General features: G+C 51.7%; 7 protein-coding genes across 7 annotated transcripts; 4 read left to right on the top strand and 3 right to left on the bottom strand.

Annotated features, from left to right (window-relative positions):
- Window positions 1-4: 4 nt before the first annotated feature.
- COCSADRAFT_207121 (uncharacterized protein) lies at window positions 5-5,246 on the top strand. Its single transcript, XM_007696391.1, has one exon. It carries the CDS (start codon window positions 18-20, stop codon window positions 4,890-4,892), a length of 4,875 nt encoding a protein of 1,624 aa, XP_007694581.1. The 5' UTR covers window positions 5-17; the 3' UTR covers window positions 4,893-5,246.
- Window positions 5,247-5,548: 302 nt separating this feature from the next.
- On the bottom strand, window positions 5,549-6,212 carry COCSADRAFT_155389 (uncharacterized protein; the record flags this gene model as incomplete). Its single annotated transcript, XM_007696390.1, has 2 exons — window positions 5,549-5,861; window positions 6,055-6,212. The coding sequence occupies 2 exons, from the start codon at window positions 6,210-6,212 to the stop codon at window positions 5,549-5,551; spliced, it is 471 nt and encodes a 156-aa protein (XP_007694580.1).
- A 288-nt stretch (window positions 6,213-6,500) lies between these two features.
- Window positions 6,501-7,116, top strand: COCSADRAFT_31934 (uncharacterized protein). The gene is made up of 3 exons (XM_007695969.1): window positions 6,501-6,661; window positions 6,769-6,875; window positions 6,948-7,116. Exons 1-3 carry the CDS (start codon window positions 6,579-6,581, stop codon window positions 7,037-7,039), a joined length of 282 nt encoding a protein of 93 aa, XP_007694159.1. The 5' UTR covers window positions 6,501-6,578; the 3' UTR covers window positions 7,040-7,116.
- A 935-nt stretch (window positions 7,117-8,051) lies between these two features.
- COCSADRAFT_105381 (uncharacterized protein) lies at window positions 8,052-11,073 on the bottom strand. Its single transcript, XM_007696389.1, has 4 exons — window positions 10,792-11,073; window positions 10,532-10,699; window positions 8,137-10,486; window positions 8,052-8,085 (listed from the first exon to the last, which is right to left on the bottom strand). The coding sequence occupies exons 1-3, from the start codon at window positions 10,853-10,855 to the stop codon at window positions 8,544-8,546; spliced, it is 2,175 nt and encodes a 724-aa protein (XP_007694579.1). The 5' UTR covers window positions 10,856-11,073; the 3' UTR covers window positions 8,052-8,085; window positions 8,137-8,543.
- Window positions 11,074-12,362: 1,289 nt separating this feature from the next.
- COCSADRAFT_130627 (uncharacterized protein) lies at window positions 12,363-15,832 on the top strand. The gene is made up of 2 exons (XM_007696388.1): window positions 12,363-12,567; window positions 12,634-15,832. The coding sequence occupies exons 1-2, from the start codon at window positions 12,430-12,432 to the stop codon at window positions 15,475-15,477; spliced, it is 2,982 nt and encodes a 993-aa protein (XP_007694578.1). The 5' UTR covers window positions 12,363-12,429; the 3' UTR covers window positions 15,478-15,832.
- Window positions 15,833-16,838: 1,006 nt separating this feature from the next.
- COCSADRAFT_207088 (uncharacterized protein) lies at window positions 16,839-17,635 on the top strand. The gene has a single exon (XM_007696387.1). It carries the CDS (start codon window positions 16,961-16,963, stop codon window positions 17,591-17,593), a length of 633 nt encoding a protein of 210 aa, XP_007694577.1. The 5' UTR covers window positions 16,839-16,960; the 3' UTR covers window positions 17,594-17,635.
- A 42-nt stretch (window positions 17,636-17,677) lies between these two features.
- COCSADRAFT_166171 (uncharacterized protein) lies at window positions 17,678-19,737 on the bottom strand (the record flags this gene model as incomplete). The annotated part of the gene is made up of 2 exons (XM_007696386.1): window positions 17,678-18,810; window positions 18,894-19,737. The coding sequence occupies 2 exons, from the start codon at window positions 19,735-19,737 to the stop codon at window positions 17,678-17,680; spliced, it is 1,977 nt and encodes a 658-aa protein (XP_007694576.1).
- Window positions 19,738-20,960: the final 1,223 nt, after the last annotated feature.

Here is a 20,960-nt window from a genome sequence, read left to right as displayed (position 1 = left end):
GTCACGACTACACGCGCATGCCCGAGACGGCCAGCAACAAGATGGCGGCCACGGTGGGCGGGCCTCTATCAGCGTTCCAGTCGCCGACGTTTGATCGCGATGTCGAGGTCAAAGTAGATGATGAGATTGGCGCTGCCAGCATAAGCCCAGCAGGCCGCGACATCGTCCTTGCCAGCAAGAGCGGCCTCCGCATCATTGACTTGGACAATCTTTTTTCCTTACCTCGTTTCATTCCAAACCAATCGTCGTGGGACGTCGCTGATGTGCAGTGGTCACCCTTTGCGGCACGCGCAGAGTGGATTGCTACCACCCGCAATCAGCTCGCGCTCGTATACAATCTCTCCATGCCGTACAACAGCAAGAAAGCACCCATTGAATACACGCTACGCGCCCATGAACGCGCCATTACAGACATCAATTTCTCTGCCCATCATCCAGACTTACTCGCGACATGTGGAGTTGACAGCTTCGTCTTCATACATGACCTTCGGAGTAGGCAAGCCCCGTTGAAGCTTGCCGACTATACCGCTGGAGCAACCCAAGTCAAATGGAATCGCCAGAATGACAAGATCATTGCAAGCGCCCACGACAAGTACCTCCACATCTGGGATACTCGCCATGGAGCAACTCCCCTTTCGACCATTGCCGCTCATACCACCAAGATCTACGGTATTGACTGGAACCGCAACGACCCAAGCAAGATCATGACATGCTCTTTGGATGCTACCATCAAGCTTTGGAGCAATGTAGGCAAATCTGATCATATCACTGTCCCCCGGCGCGTCATCCGCACTCATTATCCTGTATGGCGAGCGCGACATACGCCCTTTCCTCACGGCATTCTTGCCATGCCGCAACGAGGCAATTCGAACCTTTGGCTGTATAAGCACGCCAAAGATAGCGATGCATCAACTTTTAATGATGAGCCAGTTCATGCCTTTCAAAAGCACGATTCTGATGCTCAAGTCCGCGAGTTCCTATGGCGTTCTCGTGGCTCTACTGACTACGGCATCGATAATCGTGACTTCCAGTTGATTTCTTGGGGGACTGACAGGCGCCTACAACTTCATCACCTCGATCCCAAGCTTCTCGAAAGGGCTGTCGGCTATCGAAAAGGCGAACGGCTTGTCGAAGAGCCCAGTGCGACGCGGAGAGGGGCTGCCTATGTATCCTATCGCGATGGTCCTATTCCTACCACTACTGCAGGTGATCGGGACTACTTTGGTCCACCACGCCAACAACGGAAAGGAAATTTGTCAACCTTGCTGCAGAACTACTCCCTCAACGAAGACGTTCATACTTCTCGCTTTCCTGGACAAACACACGCCAAGATACATCCAGAGATAGTGCAGAGAGAGACCATGACTGCCCAGCCCATTCGCCGAAACGACCCACGTGTTGTTAACCATATCACTTGGATCAACGGAGTCAAATTTGGGGGTGATCGTCACAACAATGTCAATGATATTCACGCTCGACCCAACCAACAAGATCTTGGCGAGAAGTACCCGTACCAGGAGCAGAATGACCTCGGTGCCGAAATATCATACGTCGGCAACAAATACAAGAAGCTCGCTTTCGAAGAGATTGACGTGCCGGGCCGCTACATCAAGGTTTCGTTTAACGGGCCTTGGGGTGACTACGATCCTGCAACTGATGGTGCAAAGCTTGTGTTTCTTCGATTTACTATCAGGTTTCCATCTGCTTACCCCAAGGCTGTTGAAAACGGACAGCCTGATTCTATTCGCCACAGGATACCAACCCCACTAGACATTGAATTTGAGAGGACAACGGCATCCATCAGCAAAGAACACCAAGAAGAACTAGTCCACAATATGCATCGCATCGCTGCTACTTGTGCTGAACAGGAACGCGAGGCTCTGGAAGCAGTACTCTCGTATGCTTTGGGAGAGCGTGCTTTGGACGATAGCCTGGATCTGGGCGAAGACGTTGAGCCACTCGAAGATCTTGGACCCTTGCCGGGAGAAAGCTCCAGCGAAGACGAGGATCACGAGGGCGAGTTTACTGATGACGTGATGCAATCCTCTCATATGAATGCTGACATCCCTCTTCCCATTCAGTGTACTGCCCGGTTCTCAGCCGATGGGTCCCTTGTGGTTGCAAGGATACCACCAGTAAAATCAACGCCTGGCTCAGAGGTGTTCAGATTTCAGATTGCAAGAAATCTTCGCCAAAGTGGCCTGAAGAACGATATCTTTGACTCTTTTGGTCGCTTTACTTCCCGTCGTGCTGAGGATTCAGATGGAGCGTCGTCTCCATCGTCTTCTGTTGGCTCTTGGGAAACTTCTTCCACTCCATCGTCTTCATCTGGCTCTGATCATGACGGGAATGCACGTATTGGAAACTTTCAGCCTCCCCTGGCTTGGCAGAAATCTATCTCTCGCTTTCAATCACGGAACTCGTTACCTTCTTCGGGTGGTGTGGCAAAACAGCCATCCAAGACTAAATCCACAGTGTCTATCCTGTTCTCGGCTACGGACGACATGGTTCCAAGCAAGCGCGTTCTTGCGGAGGAATACCGAATTTTTGGTCCTGGGCCCATCATTTGCGAGCACAACTCTGAAGTAGCAAGAAGGCACGGATTCGAGGATCTTGCCGATATTTGGATGCTTTGTAAACTAATCTTGAGCAATGAAGTACCTGTGGAGATACTTCCTCAACAATACCGGAGAGACCAGGTCCTTGTGCTGGCCCGAAGGGCTCTAGTAAGGATTAAACGTAAAGACAGCGGGCTCGACCTCGCGTTTGACGAGTCAGAAAGTGTGACTAACCCTCCGCTCAATGCTCGGGTCAAGTGGGGTCATCACCCTATCGTCACTTGGCTGATACCTGCACTTTTTGACCACTTTGAGCGCCTGGCAGATGTTCAGATGCTTGCCATGTTGTCTTGCATATTTGCGGAACCTGCTACACGCGAAGGTGTGACCTCAGCCATGGCTAAAATGCGGCAATCCCAGCTCCCTATGTCTATGGAAGCACCGGCATTCTCCCTAGACTACTTTCCCTCGTCGGACGCGGCATGGAGTTTGTTCAAGCCCACGATTTCCATCCCACCTACGCCTTCGTATTCACGCTTTGCAACCCCGGTCAATGAATCTGCATCCCAGAGATCCGTTAAGAATCTCGATATCTACGGAAGTCATGGGAGTTCAAACGGGCCATGGAGTAGCGACGCATTCCATTCAGACCCTGTTACACCTTACTCGACTGGCAACACGCCACCTCTGTTATCTCAAATACCTCCGATTAGAAATGCTCATACAGCAAATCACACTCCATATGGAACATCGCCAGAGAATAGCCACACAGCTCATAAGAAGAGCTCGACTGCAAATTTTGCGAGTGCTGTAGCAGCGTTGTCACGGCCTTTTGCAAACGCAATGTCTTCTTCACCTCCGGTCAGATCACGGATCGAAGATCTTTCTACATCTGCGCCGACTAGTGGGGTGACTTGGGGAACAACGACGTTCTATGGAAGTGACTCTCATGACCAAAACAGTATGGCAGCCCCACGCACAAAGCAAGGAAAGCGCGCAAGCTTCGGACAGTCTGAGCACGTCGATATCAACTACATTGGCGAATCCGACTCGGACTACGAAAAGGTGGATGATGAAGGCAGCTACGCCACGACAGGTGTCAAAGAACGCAATGTACCCGGCACGCCTCGAGAGGGCGATGGTGGCAAGGCTATCAAGGTCACACTCAAAAATCAAGACCAGTTCGATGATGAGGCATGTTTCAGTCGGCCGTTACTAGATGCAAGTAAAGATTGGCTACATCGTGTCTGGCGAGAGCAGTATGCTGAGATGCTGAATCGTTGGGGTCTAGTCAGTGCTCGAGCTGAAGTACTCAAATTTAATGGGCTTGTCTCGTACTTTCCAGTCGAGTATTCTCGTACCAGCTCAAAGTCTGGCTCGATATCACTCGCGATCAAACGGTCTAGCGATGATGAAGACGAGGAGGATGAGAGGATAGCTCAACGCGTATCAAGAGCCTCAACAACATTAGTGCCTCCAACGCCCACTACGGTACAATCGAAGCGCCTATCTGCTGCATCTCCAAAGCACTTCTCCTTCAATCCAGAGGCTACAGAGTTCCAGCCCAGCACCATAACAAACATTCTATCGGAAGAACAGATAGTGGACCTACCTATGGATACATTTATTCCTCCGGAACAATACTTGCGTCTCTCGATACCAGTTCGTACGCCCACTGCAGAGCTTGATGAGAGCCTTGCCGGACTAAGCACATCACCTGCTCAGTCCAAACTGCAACCACCCCCGAGCCGGTCCAGCAGACCAAGTCTCTCACGAGGCACATCCAACGTCTCCGGCGGCTCATCGTGGCGCGAAAGCCGCCCAGCCCCCACCGTCAGTACTGAAACATCCAAGCCTGTAGAGGCAGAAACCACCTACAGCTGCAGCATCTGCTGGATCCGCGTCTCAGGCCTCTTCAACCTATGTCCCGCGTGCGGCCACGTCGCACACATGGACTGCATGGGTGACGAAATCGGTGTCGACGAAGGCGAATGCATCGTCGGCTGCGGTTGCGGTTGCGGCCTCGAAGACGATGACGAGCGCTCGAGAATGGAAGCGTACATCGAAGGTGTTCGCGCCGCACACGCTGAAGGCAGTGCTTGGGAAGACGGCAGCGAGTGGATGCCCAGCGGCACTACGACGCCTGCGTTATATTCTGAGAGCGCGTACGGCGATTTTATGACGGGCGGCGCGAGTAAGGTGATGGGGAGTGGGGATAGGAAGAGGGAGAGAGCGACCGGGGTGGGGCGCAGAGATGTGGTGAGTCCTACGCCTACTAAGACGAAGAAGAAGAGTAAGAAGAAGGTTAGGGCTTCGGGGTTGAGTTATTATTGAGGTTGAGGGAGTTTTTTTCTTTCGTCCGTTTTCGTTCTTGGAGTTTTGTGATTTATGCGAGGAATGGTGGTGTTGTATGATTACGCAGAGTTGATACCCCCCCAATGATGTATACATTTGCCATGGGCCATGTAATACAACTGCAACGTTTTGTTTTCTTTCTTATCTCTTCTTCTTTCTCTTTTGTCATGGGCTCCCCGTTCCTTACTGTTGTTTCACATGCTAACCGAGTTCAGCAACCACTAATGTAATACATCATCTGTATAAGTATTTCCTTTTCTCGAGAGATGCAGAAACCCTGTATGGCGTACTTCTCGGAAAAAATGCAGGCAGGTTTACCTGCGGTATTGTGCATTTCCAACGAGGCAAGGATAATCAGAGTAAGGATTTGGGAGATGAAGCTGTAGATTACGCACACAAAAAATTCATGGTATTTCTATCTCAGTCGGGAATCATCAAGACTAGCTACATATGATACCATGATTTACTCCTGAAATGCTAGCACTGGGTAGATGGTGGTGAACACGAATGAATTTTGACTTATTCTTCATCTGGCCCACTTGCTCTCCTTGAAAGAACCAAGGGAAACAAAAAACATCCCTCGTCATCTCCCCACTCACGTCCAAGTCTATAAACCCATTTCCAACAACCCGCACTTATTTCAGCGCCTTCTCCGCCTTTTGTGCAGTATTCTTCAAATCCTGCATCTCATTCTTTGCCTGGCCCTCTGTGTTCTTCAAGCTCTGGTTGTAGAGATAAATACGACCGACCTGAGTCGCACCGACGCAGAAGACGAGGAAGTTGACAGCGGCAAGGGCAATGTTCTTGGGGCGGATGACGAAGCACCAGCGGGTCCAGATGGCGCCTGTGCACATGAGGGCAAAGTTCTGGGTCAAGGAGAGGGATTCGGCGGGGCGGGAGAAGTCGGAGGCGCCGGCGAGGACCATACCCCATTTCATTACTGGGGCCCTGCAGAAGTGTCAGTACATATTGACGTTCGTATGCTGTGTTCATGTTTGGCAAGGGTGCGGTTTGGACAAAGTCACTTGCGCACGCGACGCTTCGGACATTGCGGGGGAAACTTTGAAGCCGCAATCTTCTAAAAGAAAACGTGCGTCGTCGCAAAGGATCGAAGACTACGGGAAGGCGAAGCGGTGCGTACCAGAAATGCACAGTCTTTGGGCCGATGGGACTGTTCCAGAACTTTTGAAATCCAGCGGGCTCGGCGCCAGCAGCCGTGTTGACTCGTCGGCGGGCATTTGCGCGTTGGAAGAAAGGTCGGAAGGAGCTGAAGATGCGGGAGCCGGGGCGGAACGACATGATTGCTGTGTATTCTGTCCCTCTCACTCTGTTGTCGGGAAAGGAAGGGTCGGGGCGTTGTCCGGAGAAGGGTAAATGAGGTCCGGAAGCAATTGACAAATGCTGAGGTCGTTTGTCGTTGGCGGCGATGTCGGGCCTGAGGGTTCGTCAGATGGGACAAATCCGGGATTAAACAATGGCGCTTCGTTGCTCCGACAGTGTTAGGCTATTTTGGGTATAGCGCGTTCCTGGCCGGGGGCCAGCTCGACGAACATTGAATGTCGGCGCGGGCGGGCGCTTTTGGAGGGTGACGACACTTCCCTCCAATTGACACTCTTCACGCAAACGATCTTCACGCAAACGATCTTCACGCCCACGTTTCTCGCAATGGCCTCGAAAGTATTTGGAAATGGGCTCAAGGAGCTGCGCTTCCTGTTTTGCCAGACTAGCGAGCACAGCGCTGCGACAAGGTATGCGCTTCCACGATACAAGATGTTTTTGAGCGAGGGGAGTCGCAAACGCGATTGCGCATGATTGGGTGGTTGGGAATGAAACTTTAGCTGACGGAGTGATACAGGAACTTCCTCACCCGAAGCTATCCCGCCATGAAGAAGGCCAACCCATCGATTCCCATTATGATCCGAGAAGCCAGCGGCACCGAGCCCACAGTCTTTGCGAGATTCGGTGCGTAGAAACGTAGTTACAAGAGAGAGATACATGAGGACAAGGAATGCTAATTACGGTTGACAATTGTAGATTTCGGAAAGGAGAGGAAGTTGCCGCTCAAGGGCCTCGACGACAAGGCCATTGAGCAACAAGTATCGGACCTGGTGCAGAAGGGCGCATGAGGATGCGATTGAACAAAAGCAAGGAAGGAATGACCAAAAGGGACGACATCACATATGATTGAATTCAAGAAAGCCACTATAGGCTATTCGCTGTACATCCGTCCTGATACACCATATAACAAAAAACATCAACTTGACTCACCTCCTTCCCTCTTTTTCCCACATCACCAAGCCTCCTATCTCCCTACATCCCTCCTACGACTCTACCCCCAATAACTTTTACAGCCAGCAATCCAAACACATCCAGCACACCCGACCACACACAACCATAGCGTGGCAAACAAACAAACATCACATTCACACCCTCTCCATCACATCCCAGTCACATACCCACCCACTAGTGGCCCAAACCCCGTCAGTCTATAATCCGCTCACCCCTGTCCCTTTTCGTACGACCAAACATAGCCACGTCGAAATTTTGATCAAACTTTCACATGCAGGATCGCGTCATACTCTTAGGTGGTCGCACAAGGTTGCAGGGGTGTGTGAGAGGTGATTGAATGGACATGTGACCGAGTGGCCATGTGACGAGTGCTTCTCCTATGGGTGTGCGGATGGGAAGGTTGCAGCCGTGTAGGGTTGGGATGCGTATGCGTTGGTGATGACGTGCTGTGATTCGTGTGTTATGTGTGTGTGCGTGAGCTGGGAGATTAAGATTCAGTAGAGGTGTCTAAATAAATTTTGGTCATTTAAAAAAAAAGAAGAAGGGGTGCGGTGTAGTGATTATTGGGACGGTTTCTAGCTGGTGTATTAGCAATTCTGGTCTCCAAAATGTTCTCGAAATACCTTTTTTTTTCTCGTTGACTTGGTTGTTCATTGTTGTATTCACAATCTTTTACCTCACCTGACCATCACGTTTTTTTCTTTATTTTGCAATTTAAATTTCAATAGTAGGACGAGTTCATGCAACTCAGGTACAGAGATGTCAGAGGACCCAGCTTCCATGATTTCCTATCTAGGCATAGCCTATTTGCCATACCTATCTATTCGGGAAGCGGCGTTCCAGGCGAGAGGGGTATTCAGAAATATACATGTGTTTTTCCTTCCTTTGGACTATTTAGTCTTGTACTATGTAGGTACGTGGAAGGAAAATTTACCGAAATTGGCGCTACATGGGATTGCGTACTCCCGGTGCGTCTTGATCCCGCACACTGATCGAGTTTGAGGAGAGGGTTGTTTGTGGCGGAGGGAAGAGAAGAAAGGTATTGTGTATCGTAAGAGGTATCTACTGCGACTTGCTGGAACTACATATGGAAATGACCCAATTGCGTAACGTCCTGGAACCAGTTCCAGTGCTACTGCAACAGTAGGTTCTAAAACATTACTTTGTCTGGAAAAACAGGTTATTTCCGGCAACCTGTCAGGTCCCATGGGCCATTGTAAGGTGTTACTGAACGCCCCTTGGCCCTACCGAACTACCATTAACTTTGGATACGTATCGCTCTTTACGCCCAAACGCCAATTGTGTGGTTGATTAAAATGAACAATATGACGATTTTACAAATCATCCAAGAAGAATCTCCCAGTTCCAGTCCTTCATGACCCCCAGCCAATGCAATCGCCCCTTGACTGTAACCTCTGGGTCCATTGAACTCATATGGGAACTTGATATCTGCTCCCAATGCCGTGTGTCTCTCCAGTTGAGCTTGTCTACCAAGTCGAACTCGTCATTTCGCATGGTTGTGTACGACGAGAAACTTTGCGCGCAATTGTCATCCACTTGCATGGCCATGCGCTCTGCTGTGGATGCGTCTCGTCGACTCCATACTTCTTTTGTGACTTCCAAACACCGTTCTATGATTCCCAATTTCATGCGCGAAGACATGAGTTCCCAGCGGGCTTTGACCCATTCACGCTCCTCGGGATTAGTGGCCTCGCAGCCAGCTGCCATAAGGGGGTAGATGTGCACGATGATTGAGCGGGAGCGCGGGTCAACTGTCGCCAAGTCGCACAGAACCTTCTTTGCCAGCGCACTCGAAGATTGTGACGGGATTTCCGGAACAGCCTGGTGTAGATACAATAGCGTTGCATTTTGGTAGGCGATTGCAGTTTTTATTGTGTCATGCGGGCTTGTTGATTCATCCTCGGGGTCCTCGATGAAGGAAGGTGGGACCCAGTCTTCGAGCTGGGATTTGAGCTGCATAGCCTGCGAGATGATTGTAGGTCCATTGCTGTTGGACCTTCGCACCTTCCTGACGAGGTTTGCCACACGACCAATAATCGGGAACAGAGTGTGCGCACAGCCCATCAACGGGTCAACAGTTGTGTCAGTCTCGCCGGTTCCATAAATACTTTCTTGAACGGTGTCGACATCGTAGGTCTGATCTTTGTCAGTGGATGTCAAGCGAGCAAGGACGTCCATGTAAATCCAGGCGTTGCAAAGGAATTTCAAGCGAGTCCACTCCTCGCCCTTCATAGGCGTTAGGCGGTGTTGCATAAGTGCTTGGTTGATCAGGACCTTTGCACCTTTGATATGGTTGATGCCTGTGCTAATGTGTTGATCCCAAGACTCGGCAAAAGCCAGTACCAGGGTGGTGGAGATGGCTGCATCGACACGCATGTTTGGTAGGCCTTCAGCCAGGGCATGAACTGCACTTCGCATATGATCGATCCCTTGAATGCGCAGAATGGGAATGTCCTTGGACTGATGAAACGATGTCATGGAGACGATTGCGTGATAGAGCGCGGGACATTCTCGTGTCAGAGGCCAGATTAGAGTTCGCCATGGATTCTCGGTTGGACCATCTTTGACAGACAGCACGCCGCATGTGTCGCGATGGTAGCGACGTGACAAAGATTCTGCTGAAAAGGAAGAAAGCTGTATCTGAGCAGGTATTCGGCAGGTAGGAGAGTCTGATGAAGATGTGCTTGAGCTGGATGAGGCAGGCGAGGGCAGTGGTAGGACCCAGTTTCCCGGATCTTGACGAGCGTAGCGCACTAGTTCTTCGTTATCGTCGTCCTGATCGGTTGGCGCTGGTGGAGTTAGGCCGGTGGGCTGGTAGAAGGCTTCATGCTGAGTTAGGAACGACGAGTATTCTTCTGGTGGCACACTGAGGTCTGTTCCCGGCATTAGGAGATCTACAAGACGGGGTGATTGACCAGACGAGATGCTGGAATCGGCCGTTCCCTGAGTTTGTGCTGTGCTTGTGCTCTCCGCCCCAAACGTACTGCATGATGCTAGAGATGCTTGTGCGTGTGAGTCGATAGGTGATGTCAACTGGTGTCTTGTTATGAAGGGTGATGCGGATGGGGCGGTGGGCAAGTTTTCTGCTGTTTCGAGTGGAGGCTGAGGGAATGATGGGCCTGTAGGTGAAGCATGCATGAAGTAGTAGGGCGGTTGAGACTGGGGCAAATGTGGATTGGGAGATATACTGGTGAAATCATGTTGATGGCCGTGGTTACTGGCATGGTATTGGGGTGGTGAGTGAGTAGAGGCGGGTATGTGATCTATATCTGTTAGGAGAGGTTTGCTATTTTGATCGAGCAACCGACCTTTGCGTGACTTGGCATTTGATTTCCCCCTGACGATGGGTTCTTCGAAAGGTCTCCACTTGAAGTCCTTCTTGTAGCCACCGCACAGCACTACACGCCGTGCACACTGGTCGCAAGTGGGCTTCTTCTCATCACATTTCAAGCGCTTTGCTTTGCATGTGATGCATCCTAGGCAAGGGCATCAGCATGGTGGTTTGGCAGGAAATGGGCACATGTTGGGTGGCGGCGAAGAGGATAAGAGGAGGAGATTCAGAGCGTACCATTGCGGCTTTTTGTTTGCTTCCTCTTGTTGAGAACAGCATTTGCAGGTGGTTGTGAGGACATGTTCTTGCCAGACTTTACGTCAGCTCGGGCATTCTCCGGGAGGACTAGTTGCAGCGGAGGGGCGGGATCAGCGGTAGGGTCCGCCTTGGGCAGGAAGGGACAAGAGAGCTGGGTTGCTGCACCAGCGTTGGGGCAGACTGTGTTTTCATATGCATTCGCATGAGAGCAAAGTGTCTGCAAAGGTTGCAAAGAAGTGTGGCAGGATGGAAAGGTTAGGTAGATAAGCAGCACGGAGGAGGGATGGGGTCGCTAAAGTGGAGCTCAAGCTGGGGGAGGTGGGCAGCTACTTGGCTAGCGTAATGGCTATCAAGCGGGCTTGGGAACCAGTCGTGGGGAACACCAAAGTGAAGAGCATCTTGAAGCATGCGCAAGCCGGAGATTGCGGCTTGTGGTGTTGCCCAAGTCGATGGCACTGTGCTTGCTAGGCCTACGCGTCTATGTACTCGAGTCTAGCCAGGTGTGCGACAGCATCGAAGAAGTCCAGAACGCGGTGTTGTTTGGGACGTGGTGCAGACGTGATCGCCGCCATTCTGTAACCGGAACCCTGCGCTTGTCCGCCGGCCTGTTGAACCGCTCCACAAACGGCCCTCCCTCAGCCTTGTGCCGGAAGCGATGTGAGATGGGTGGAGGCGGCGCACAAGTGAGAGGACTAGTACACGTATATATACCCATACCCATACCCAAGCAAAAGAAAAGGGGAGGGGGGAGGGGGGAGGGGGGCAGCAATCCACGCTGGGTCAGTCTTGTGGGAGCAAGTATGTACAAGTACATATGATGTTCTGACTATACGACAGGATAAGTATAGTGGCGATTCATGCTTGTGCGGACATCAGGCGGCAGCCCGAGTCAGCGGCGTGTCCATCTCCATGGCTATCAATCAAAGTCACGTGGCGGGCCGCCCAATCACAGCCGGCCACCTTCTCCTGGGAACCAAACAACGGGGGACTCTTGGTTTTGCTTTTCACAAATCTTGTGCTGACCATCTGGACATGGTACTTTAATTGGGGCCGCGGACATGAGCGATGCGCTTCCGCGTTCTAGAAACCGGGCACGGCTCGCGCTGGTGGGGACGTGGGTAAGTAGAGGCGAGCGGTCCGCAATAGCGTCATCAGTTAGTTGTGCCATACAGGGACAAAGAGAGGCGCGTGTCGAGCAGCACAAAAGAGAACAAGGACGATCAATAAGAAAGTACGTACATACACTACATAGCCATGTACATATATGGCGTATTGTATTAGTGTGAATATCATAGACATATCAGACTGGCGTCGTAGCGGCGGCGGCTGTGCTAGAGCTGCAGCGCTGCAGCTAATGAGCGGACGTCATCTTCTGATCGCCCTGATGCGGCACAGGGACCGCGCAGCTGCAACCTCTCCACCCAACAGCCATCCAGGCCTTCTGCTCGCCTGCCAGACAGGGATATCTGCCATGCTTGACGTGCATGTGTGTAGCCCGCCTGTTGTGCCCAGCCCCTGCTCCCCTTATGTACTATATCCCCTCCGCCATGCAGAGTCGTTGTTGTGATTGTTGTTGTCATTGTCGTTGCCGCTGTCGCCGCCGCCGCCGCCGTCGGTATGCTGCCAAGGCTGCACACTGATATGATGAACGACAAGCCAGGCCCGCTCACAAGGAGGGCAAGCAAGAGACAGAAGATTGCCAACTTCTTCAAGTCATGGAAGCACCGTCAATCCCAACCTCGCGACAAGACAATGGTACGCTGACCACGACTCTACAACAACATACAACACCGGCCCGCTAATGTCATCTTCCCTCTGCAGGCACCCACCAAGCACGTCGACGACACTGGCCCGACCCCGCCACCCGTAAACACCACCGCCCCCGACCATGGTAGCAATGCCCCCGACCCCCATGGCCCACCAGCACCCAAACCTACTCCCACACCACTGCCACAATCACTACCACTGCAAGACACTAGCCCGCACCAGACCGACTCCTTGACCGACACCCAGCTTCACGTCCTTTTTGCCGGCGCCCCGCAATTCCGAGTCGCAATAGTCAACGGCCGCCGCACCCCGACAGCCTCGTTTCCTTGGAGTGTCCAGGCTGCCACCAAGGACGCGACCGACGTTGCTCCTCTTGCGGAGCCTGCCTTCTCCGCTGCAACCCTACACAAACACACTCTCAAGGCCCAGCCCCTTGACGAGACCCCGAAAGAGTACAATGGATATGCAGTCGACGCGGTCGAAACCCCTTCTATGCTTGGCACTCAGGGCATCGAGCCTGGAACAATTGGCTTCGCCCACTTTCTCGAGTTGCCCGAGTCTGATGTCCTTCTCAGCCAACCCCAAGCATCCCAATCAGCCGCCGACTCGGTCGAGGCGACTAAGAACAAGGAATTGTTGCACACCAACCCGGAGCGTCTGGGTATCCGTTCAGTCGACCTCCGCCTGATATACGACCGCTTAGGAGAGTTTCAAGACATGTACGAGGCATTCCACGATAGTCCCGAGCCCATGACTATTCTCAATACTCAGACGTCTGGGGACCTGTACGCCAACTTGTTCACCAAGTTCCTGACCCCGCCTGGCTACGACGGCGCGACCGACGATCCCACTGGAATGCAAACGCAGATTGCCGCCTTACTTAGGGTGCTAGACTTGAAAGGAATTTGGTACGATTTCAGCCTGGTAGAGTGGAGGATTAGGCTGGGCCAGATATTGTGGAGTGAACCAGAGCTGGTACCTGAGCATGAGCAAGAAACACAGCCCCTGTGGACTGAGCGCGAGATTCTGCTCCTCCAAATCATCTTGGCATGCGAGCTGCTGCTCCGGCTAGATGCCTACACAAATGCCGACGCCGCTGATGCTGCCGTCCGATTGCGCATCAACCCCCAAGATGTCGAAGCGTTTCTTCAATCCAAAACTCGAAAGATTGATTGGGATCTGGTCCTTGCCCGCACATTTTTGGACAATATTGCCATCATGGGAGGCTCCCAAACGTCTCCTAAACCCAAGTCGGGGGGCTTGCTATCCCTGTTCGCTGAGAATGCCCACCACGAGTTGCCCCAATCAGACCTCATCTTGTTTCCGCAGCACCAGACGCGGCAGATCTCCGGTCTTCTTCACTTTGCCACTGTTATACAGTGGCCTGGCCTAGACATCGTGTCCGCCCAACTTGTTCGCAAGTTGGCGCCACAGATCAAGAGCGAGGATGCCACACCATCATCCCCAAGTGGTAGGTTGACAAGCCCAGAATCTCCTTCTGGCCTCAGTGTATACGCAACCCCTTTACAAACCCCACCAGCCTCCAGCTTTCAGATGGAGAGCTACTTTGGGCAAACTTCAAAACCAGCGCTAGAGCGCAACAACTCTCGAGCTTTCCATATGGCCCTTACCCCTACTTTGCCAGCTCTCGAGGACCAGTCCACGGCCTTTGTGAACAATGTTGGTGGGTGGCTTAGTCGGTCATACCTCACGGGGCTCGTCCTCCCTGGAGAGGCTATTTCACACCTGCTTATCTCCACACTACTCGAGAATGATGAGATTGCCGTCGCCAACCTCGGTCACTCTGCCAATCTATATGGGGGTTTCACTTTCGGTGACAGGACTTTCTGGAGCAAGAACTCCATCGTTGGGCGCATCTTGGCTTGTGTAAAAGGTTCCGCAGAGTGCATGGGCTGGGTGTCTTGCCCGAAACTGCCGGAGAATTCAGCTGAACGCTGGTACTCTATTCACAGTGAGGTTCTCCCCTACGAAAACCGCGTGCAGGAGAGAGATGACTCCGATGTCGTCTTGCGAGATTCTGCAGTTGTGCCTGGAGATTCTACTGCTCCTGCCAAATCAGAGGATTTTGTACTTCTCCGGGATCTTGACCAGATGCCAACCTCTTCTCTTGGCTTTTCACAGTGGGAGCTCGTCCCCATGAATGCTGATCTCATCGATGGCGACAGCTTGACAGGACCATACTCTGAGAGTGATATACACTCTCCAGCTATGACATTTGTTTCAGCCGACGGGTCGGTCAGCCATACACTAACGCTTGCCTACGATATCCAGTTTGTAACATCATGGCCATGCACGCCAGCAGCATCTGGGCCAGCTTCTACGCATCGGCCAAGGGTTCTAAGACGCTCCGTCACAGGAACATTATCAAGATCTTCATCCAAACACAGCGAAACCATGTCCCGCCGCAACAGCCATGGTTTCGAGCCATTACTATCACATCCACCAGACGCCCCTACCAATGAACCAAAACGCATGTACGATGTTCCTGACGAAGCGGCCGGCGAGGGACTCGCAACAGGCAGCAAGCCTTTGGATGCCCACTTACTTCACAAATTGTATTCGTACAAGATCATACCCGTGACAGACATTCTGGATCCAGACTTCCTCCTCCCCTTTGAACTGCACACGTCAAAGTCGAGTGAACGCATACTCGCCCTGTCCCAGAGTGATTATAGCGAAGCAGACACGATCCGCGAGACCAAGAAAGCAGTGCTTGTTCTCGACGCCCGCACATCGTGGGATCTCGAGGTTCTCGCTCGAGCTTGGTGCGCCGAGAGGGGTCTCCATGCTCTTGTTAGCCGCGTGGGGAGAACGTGTCTTGCCTGCTCTATTCGTGAGGCTAGGGGTCTGGGGATTCATATCGTTATAAGGGTTTAGAATGGATGGATATGGTTTAAAAGATTTCATGTGGGCTGTTCTTCTCGATTTACCTATTATTGAGATTTGTTTTTAATCTGGGTTTTGTTTTGTTTTTTTCGGGCAACCTGGCGTTTGCATGTAATTATGCAAGATACCCCCCACCGTTCCCCTTCCCCAAGTTGAGAATGCAAATCAGACGTATATGTTTTTTGGGGGTTTTCGGTTCAAGCAACTGTACGTTTTGGGGCTGTACAAGAGGAGTAATTGATGAATACATCGCTATGGTTTTGGTATAATGCATGCTGTCACATGCGGAAATTCGGGATACTACCGACTCTCTACCTCTCTCTCGTGCAGCGTGCGTTCATTTTTTTTTTTAAAAAAAAAATTCCGCGCCCGCTCTCTCTCCTCATTTTTGCCTTTTTTTTCGTGTTCCGTTTCTATGAATAACACCATGGGGCGTTGCAACTTTCCCCCTACTAGAGTAGAGCGAGGCTGTGTTGAATTTAATTTGTGGCATTGCGCTGGTCGCCTTGTGTAAAAACGTTGTTAATGTGTTGGGCCCCCCGCGCGCTCGGTGCCAGTAGTTAAGTAGTGCTAACGAGCTTTAATCAGGGGCGTGCGCTGCGCTGCGCTGCGCTGCCCCAAGGGGAGAGACGAACTTACTAGTTGCACATTACCCTCTATTTTCCCAGACACTTTGACGCATCTTTTATTCTTGTCTTATCGGAGATTTTTTTATTTCTTCGACAACGTCATTAGTCACAAGAGTTTTAGCAATTGTTTGGGTGGGGTGCGTTTGCCGTACTGGTAACTATAGGAACTTGAGCTTTTTTGTTCTTTGTTTTCCTTCTTTCACGAGGAAGTCTAAGGGGCTGGCTGCTATCGATGCGCAAGGACGATTACTACGCCTAATCACGGGATTAACGACGCACATATCCCCATCACCATCGTTATCACCGTTAACTGGATCGAGGGGGGTTATATCGATACCCGCCACACTACAACTTCCCGCCTCTTACCTCCACTTTCAAAAACAAAAACAAAAAAAGAGATCGGGAAACGGGAAACGGGAGACAGTTAAACGAAAATGAACTACGCACCTATGAACGAACCCACAGCCGACCTCGAGGACTCGAGCGGGCCCGTTGGATCAAGCCGCCAGGAAGATTGCTGTTCGCGCTGCATACGGAACTGTGATTGCACGCTTGCGGGGCCCTGGTGCATCGAGGCGTGGGTGGCGTGTTTTTCCATCATTGGGCGGTGTTTTAGCGAGACCTTGGGGTGCTGTGGTGAGTGTATGGATTGTTGTGATTGCTGTAGGTGAGCAGGGTGGAGGAGGGAAAGAAGGAGAGATTTGTGGATTTAAGCATTTTTTGGGGTGGGGAAGGGGATGGATTTGTGGTGCTATGGGGGGAAGGGTTGTGTGAAACTCGGTGATGCGGGTTTTGCTGCTGGTAGTTGACGATTGGTGTATGCTCGCTCCTACGGCTTTGGGACGATGTGCTGGCGCATCGCAGGTGGCGCGGTGTCTACTATAGAACGGGATGATGTATGCCCGTCCGTCTGCTCAGTACAATCGCTTTCTCCAGCGCTTGTGCCGTTGCTACCTTGCAAGAATCCAAATTGGAATGGCGCAAATCACGCTCAACCACGACGACCGTTACTCGACAGGGAGATGTGCGGAATCGAACCGAACAAAACATCAAATTTCCATGGAGATCCACACCCATATCTCAATTACGAACACCTTCTACACAATTCACTATCCACAAAACTCACATCATGTAAACCAATCAATTCAGCCACCAGCAACAAAGTCTGGATCGATCAAAAACCACCCCAAATTTTCATGACATATAATATCCTAGCTAGCGAGCGTATATACATCCAAAACATGACGATTACAAAATATGTTAACAAGAAGAATGACTTCCACATCCAACAAATGCCACCAATTCCATGCATGCATGCAGATGTGAAGGATGCGAGAAAGAATGCAAAAGTAAAAACGAAAACGAGGGTATATGGAAAGCCAAGGGTATCTCGTAGTATAGGCTTTGATCTTGAGCGAATAGTGAGGAAAAGCGAATGCAAGTGTGTAGCCTCAAAAGGAGGTACAATGCTAAAATAAAATAAAAGGAACAAATCGAAGATGTGAAAAGAGCAAACGTATTGATATGTGCGGTCATGCGTACAGATATCATCGGATATGATCTCATGCCTGTCGGCTAAGCAACAACTCCACCGCGCAGTCAACTCTGAGCCCAGACCCGAGATCCGTCACACGCAGGGCATCTCTTGCTTGCTCGGGCGTAAAACCCATTTCTACGATGCGGTAAATCGCTTTCTCGGCAGTGTTTTCGTGGCTGGGGCTCGAGTAGATGGAGTGTTGGCGCTCGTGCTGCTGGAAGATTGCGCTTCGGGGACTGGCGGATGAGCTGAGGTCGCTGTCGCGGCTCTCTTTGCGTTGATGGAAAACAAGATGATTGGGTCGGGCTTGCACGGGGGATAGAGGATGGTGGGAAGGTGCGTCTTCGAGGATCGAGGGCATCGAGATGACTGTGCCGCCGGCTTGCCAGTCGCGTGTGTTGGATGCTGTCGTGGTCGAGGGAGTTGGGAGGAGAGGTTCGGCGATCATGCGACGGGATGGTGAACCGATACTGGAGATGGCGTCCAGGGTGTACAGGTCGCGGTTGCTCTGGAAGGTGGATATTGATGGGGACGGGAGAAGAGGCCTTGCTGCTGTTCTCCATTGAGGCGACGCTACATTTTCTTCACCGGGTGGTAGGCCTGAGACTACACTATGTTGGTCGAGGGCAGGTATCGTTGAGGGAGCTGGGGTCGGTAGCAGCGGTCGAGCGACTATCCTTTGAGTTGGTGAAGGGGTTCTTGTTGCCGGGAGCTCCGATATGGAGTAGCCTCCGTTGGGAATTGCTACTGATGATTTGAGACCAGGCACATGAGTGATAATATCGCCTGTTGAACCTTGTTTAGGAATCGGAGGACGAGTCAGGTTCCTGAGAACTGTATCCCAGTCCGACATGGGTCGTTCTTGCGACATGGAAATCATCGGGCCAGTTTCGCCGCTTTTCTTGCGCTGATGGAGTTCCTTGATATGCTTTTGGATGCGCATCTTGGATTGCTCGCGCTGGACGTCGCGGGTAGAGATTTTTGCGTAGGTATTTGCTATCTTGTCTTCGTAGATGCGAGAAGCGGCTTCCCGGAGAAACTTGCGACGAGTATCTCCGAGAGTTGGAGGCTTCCAGTTGACCCAGCCGTTCTCAGCAGCAATAGCAAAGCCTTTGGGGTCGGAAGGATGGTAGGGTCCAGTTAGTTTCAGGACGGCGGCTGGACCAAAGGTCATAAGGTAGTAACACCATTCATCTAGACGAATTAGCTAGCGGAACAGGTCTGAGAACGAAATAACATACCGAGCATCATCTCTTCACCATCAATGTCTCCGCCCCGGATTTCCGTGTCATCGTATATGCCTGCCTGGCGCGCTTGAACTGTCCGGCCTTCGAAGCTTTGTAAGAGCACTGCTAAGCAGTTCCATAATTCCATAATGTCAAAGAGCTGCTCGGCACTGAGCCCGCCTTCGTTACCCTTGCCAAAACTCTCAGAAGCACCGACCAGCGTATCATTCATGAAATCCGTGCCCGAGATGCTGAAAGTACAAGTTTCCTGATGGGCTATTGTTCCTCCATTCAGCCAGTCCATTTGCGCAACAAGATCATCTTCTCGACCTTTGCCCGAGCCGAAGATTGTGCAAAATGTCCATATGCGCCACAACGCATCGTCTACCCTAGCTGATTCCGATGGGTTCGCGCTCATGAGCGCAACCGATATCTCTGGTCGCACAAACGACTGGCACTTTTCCAAAATCTCCAGCTTGATGGCGCGGATCACTTGAATGTCTTGTTTCTGGAGCTGCAGATACGACGTAGGAGAGTATTCCTCTTCGGGCCGCGTCATCTCGAGATCGTGTGCATGCAAACTGTCATGGCCGGGGAACGCGATTTCCCGAAATTCCCATGCTGGAGGGGACATGGCTCGAAGAGTCGACTTGATGAGATCAAGTTCATGGCGTTTGAAAACTCGGTAAAAGCCATGGTTGACAATTGCAGCAGCGAAAAGATCGTCAAAGTGACCTAGGTTCTGCAAGATGTTCAGGATTAGAGACTCGGCTCCAGCGGGAGAGATGATCGGGTCGGTAGTATTTCTTTCAGTCGCGTTGGCATCGTTCTGTGGATTTGGGGCCTGGGACAGCACCATGTCTGCGCTTGTCCTTCTGTACTTTGGGATTATGAGCGTTAGCGTCTTGCTTGCCTTGGAGCGCCCTCTTCGGACCTGCGAAGCAATGTGGTTGTGTGGAAGGCGAGATAATTTCATGTTCCTATTCGCTGGCTGGCGTTTACTGGATTTGCGAGGCAAGGGAGGCGGAGCACTGAGATGTTCATTCGGTGCCAATTCTGTGAGAGACATCTGTACATTGTCGCCCTCAGATGAATGTTGAAGTGCATTCCACTGGAAAGGATTGACTTCTGCAAGGGGGGTCCAATCTTGATCAAATTCCGCCCCAATGTCGCCAATGCTCTCGAACGAAGCCAATTGCTGATGCAGGTCGCATTCGGCCTCGCTAAGAGTGGGGCTGCAAGGCCCTCGCTTGACGACCGACGAATGCCTGGTCTCGCTGTGATGAGTGGCTTTTGTCTGTAAGACGAGACGCGGGCTCGGGGCTGGACGTCGCCGCGGACTATTCCGTTTAGAGGACTTGCGCTCTATTTTTGGTTCGCATGCTTCGGCGTTATGCGGGGTATTACAGGATGCATGAGTGCCATGGGTAGGTCGAAAGACTGCACCCTCTGAGCTGGAGGGCTGATGCATGTATCTTCGAGGCGGTTCGGTTGGCGGCGCTTTTCGTTGGCCTTCCTTGTTGTTTATCGCTGCGTCCAGCTTTCCTTGTTTTGGAGTGTTGTCGGCTTCGAAGCTTGACTCTGAGGACCGGCAGCTGCGTAATGACGACACTTCGCTCTCTTGGGAATAAACCGAGCAACTATAAACTGACGTGTGTACAATTCCAGCCGCACCCTTGGGGTGCCATGGTTTGGGAGATCCTGCAGGAGAAGTTCGACTAGTCATTTGTTTTGAGTACTGTGAAGTAAGCGGCGCCTGCGACTGGGCCCACCTGCACTTGTCGCCTGCTAATGGGGGCGAAATAGAGTATCTGCTTCTCAGCTCACCAAAAGTGGCTTCGAAGGACGGGAGTGGCGGAAGTGGCTGGTTGCATCTCCCGCTGGGGATTGTTACAGGCATCTTAGAATTCTCCTGTCCGTTTGCGCCTTTGGTATTCTTGTTGCTGTCGAGAGTAACAACCTCACCTCTTCGCTGCCATTGAATCTTGCCGTCTTTGTATGTTCCGATTATCGAGGCCTGACTATCGAATGATTTCGACTTTTTGGAAGCGCGTTTGGTTCCTGTTGGCTTCGCCGTGTGCT

Source organism: Bipolaris sorokiniana, assembly GCF_000338995.1.
Source record: "Bipolaris sorokiniana ND90Pr unplaced genomic scaffold COCSAscaffold_1, whole genome shotgun sequence".
Lineage (NCBI taxonomy): Eukaryota > Fungi > Ascomycota > Dothideomycetes > Pleosporales > Pleosporaceae > Bipolaris > Bipolaris sorokiniana.
The sequence above is the reverse complement of the archived record's forward strand: the minus strand, read 5'-3'. Positions and strand labels throughout refer to the sequence as shown.

What these genes read in the sequence shown, in the direction of transcription:
- COCSADRAFT_207121 (XM_007696391.1), top strand. Translation starts at nt 18, where the DNA reads ATGCCCGAGACGGCCAGCAACAAGATGGCGGCCACGGTGGGCGGGCCT.
- COCSADRAFT_31934 (XM_007695969.1), top strand. Translation starts at nt 6,579, where the DNA reads ATGGCCTCGAAAGTATTTGGAAATGGGCTCAAGGAGCTGCGCTTCCTG. An exon ending in GAGCACAGCGCTGCGACAAG is followed by an intron (nt 6,662 to 6,768) that starts GTATGCGCTTCC and finishes GGAGTGATACAG; the next exon opens with GAACTTCCTCACCCGAAGCT. An exon ending in CACAGTCTTTGCGAGATTCG is followed by an intron (nt 6,876 to 6,947) that starts GTGCGTAGAAAC and finishes TGACAATTGTAG; the next exon opens with ATTTCGGAAAGGAGAGGAAG.
- COCSADRAFT_105381 (XM_007696389.1), bottom strand. Translation starts at nt 10,855, where the DNA reads ATGTCCTCACAACCACCTGCAAATGCTGTTCTCAACAAGAGGAAGCAA. An exon ending in GCAAACAAAAAGCCGCAATG is followed by an intron (nt 10,700 to 10,791) that starts GTACGCTCTGAA and finishes GCCCTTGCCTAG; the next exon opens with GATGCATCACATGCAAAGCA. An exon ending in AAATGCCAAGTCACGCAAAG is followed by an intron (nt 10,487 to 10,531) that starts GTCGGTTGCTCG and finishes TAACAGATATAG; the next exon opens with ATCACATACCCGCCTCTACT.
- COCSADRAFT_130627 (XM_007696388.1), top strand. Translation starts at nt 12,430, where the DNA reads ATGCTGCCAAGGCTGCACACTGATATGATGAACGACAAGCCAGGCCCG. An exon ending in AACCTCGCGACAAGACAATG is followed by an intron (nt 12,568 to 12,633) that starts GTACGCTGACCA and finishes TTCCCTCTGCAG; the next exon opens with GCACCCACCAAGCACGTCGA.
- COCSADRAFT_207088 (XM_007696387.1), top strand. Translation starts at nt 16,961, where the DNA reads ATGTGCTGGCGCATCGCAGGTGGCGCGGTGTCTACTATAGAACGGGAT.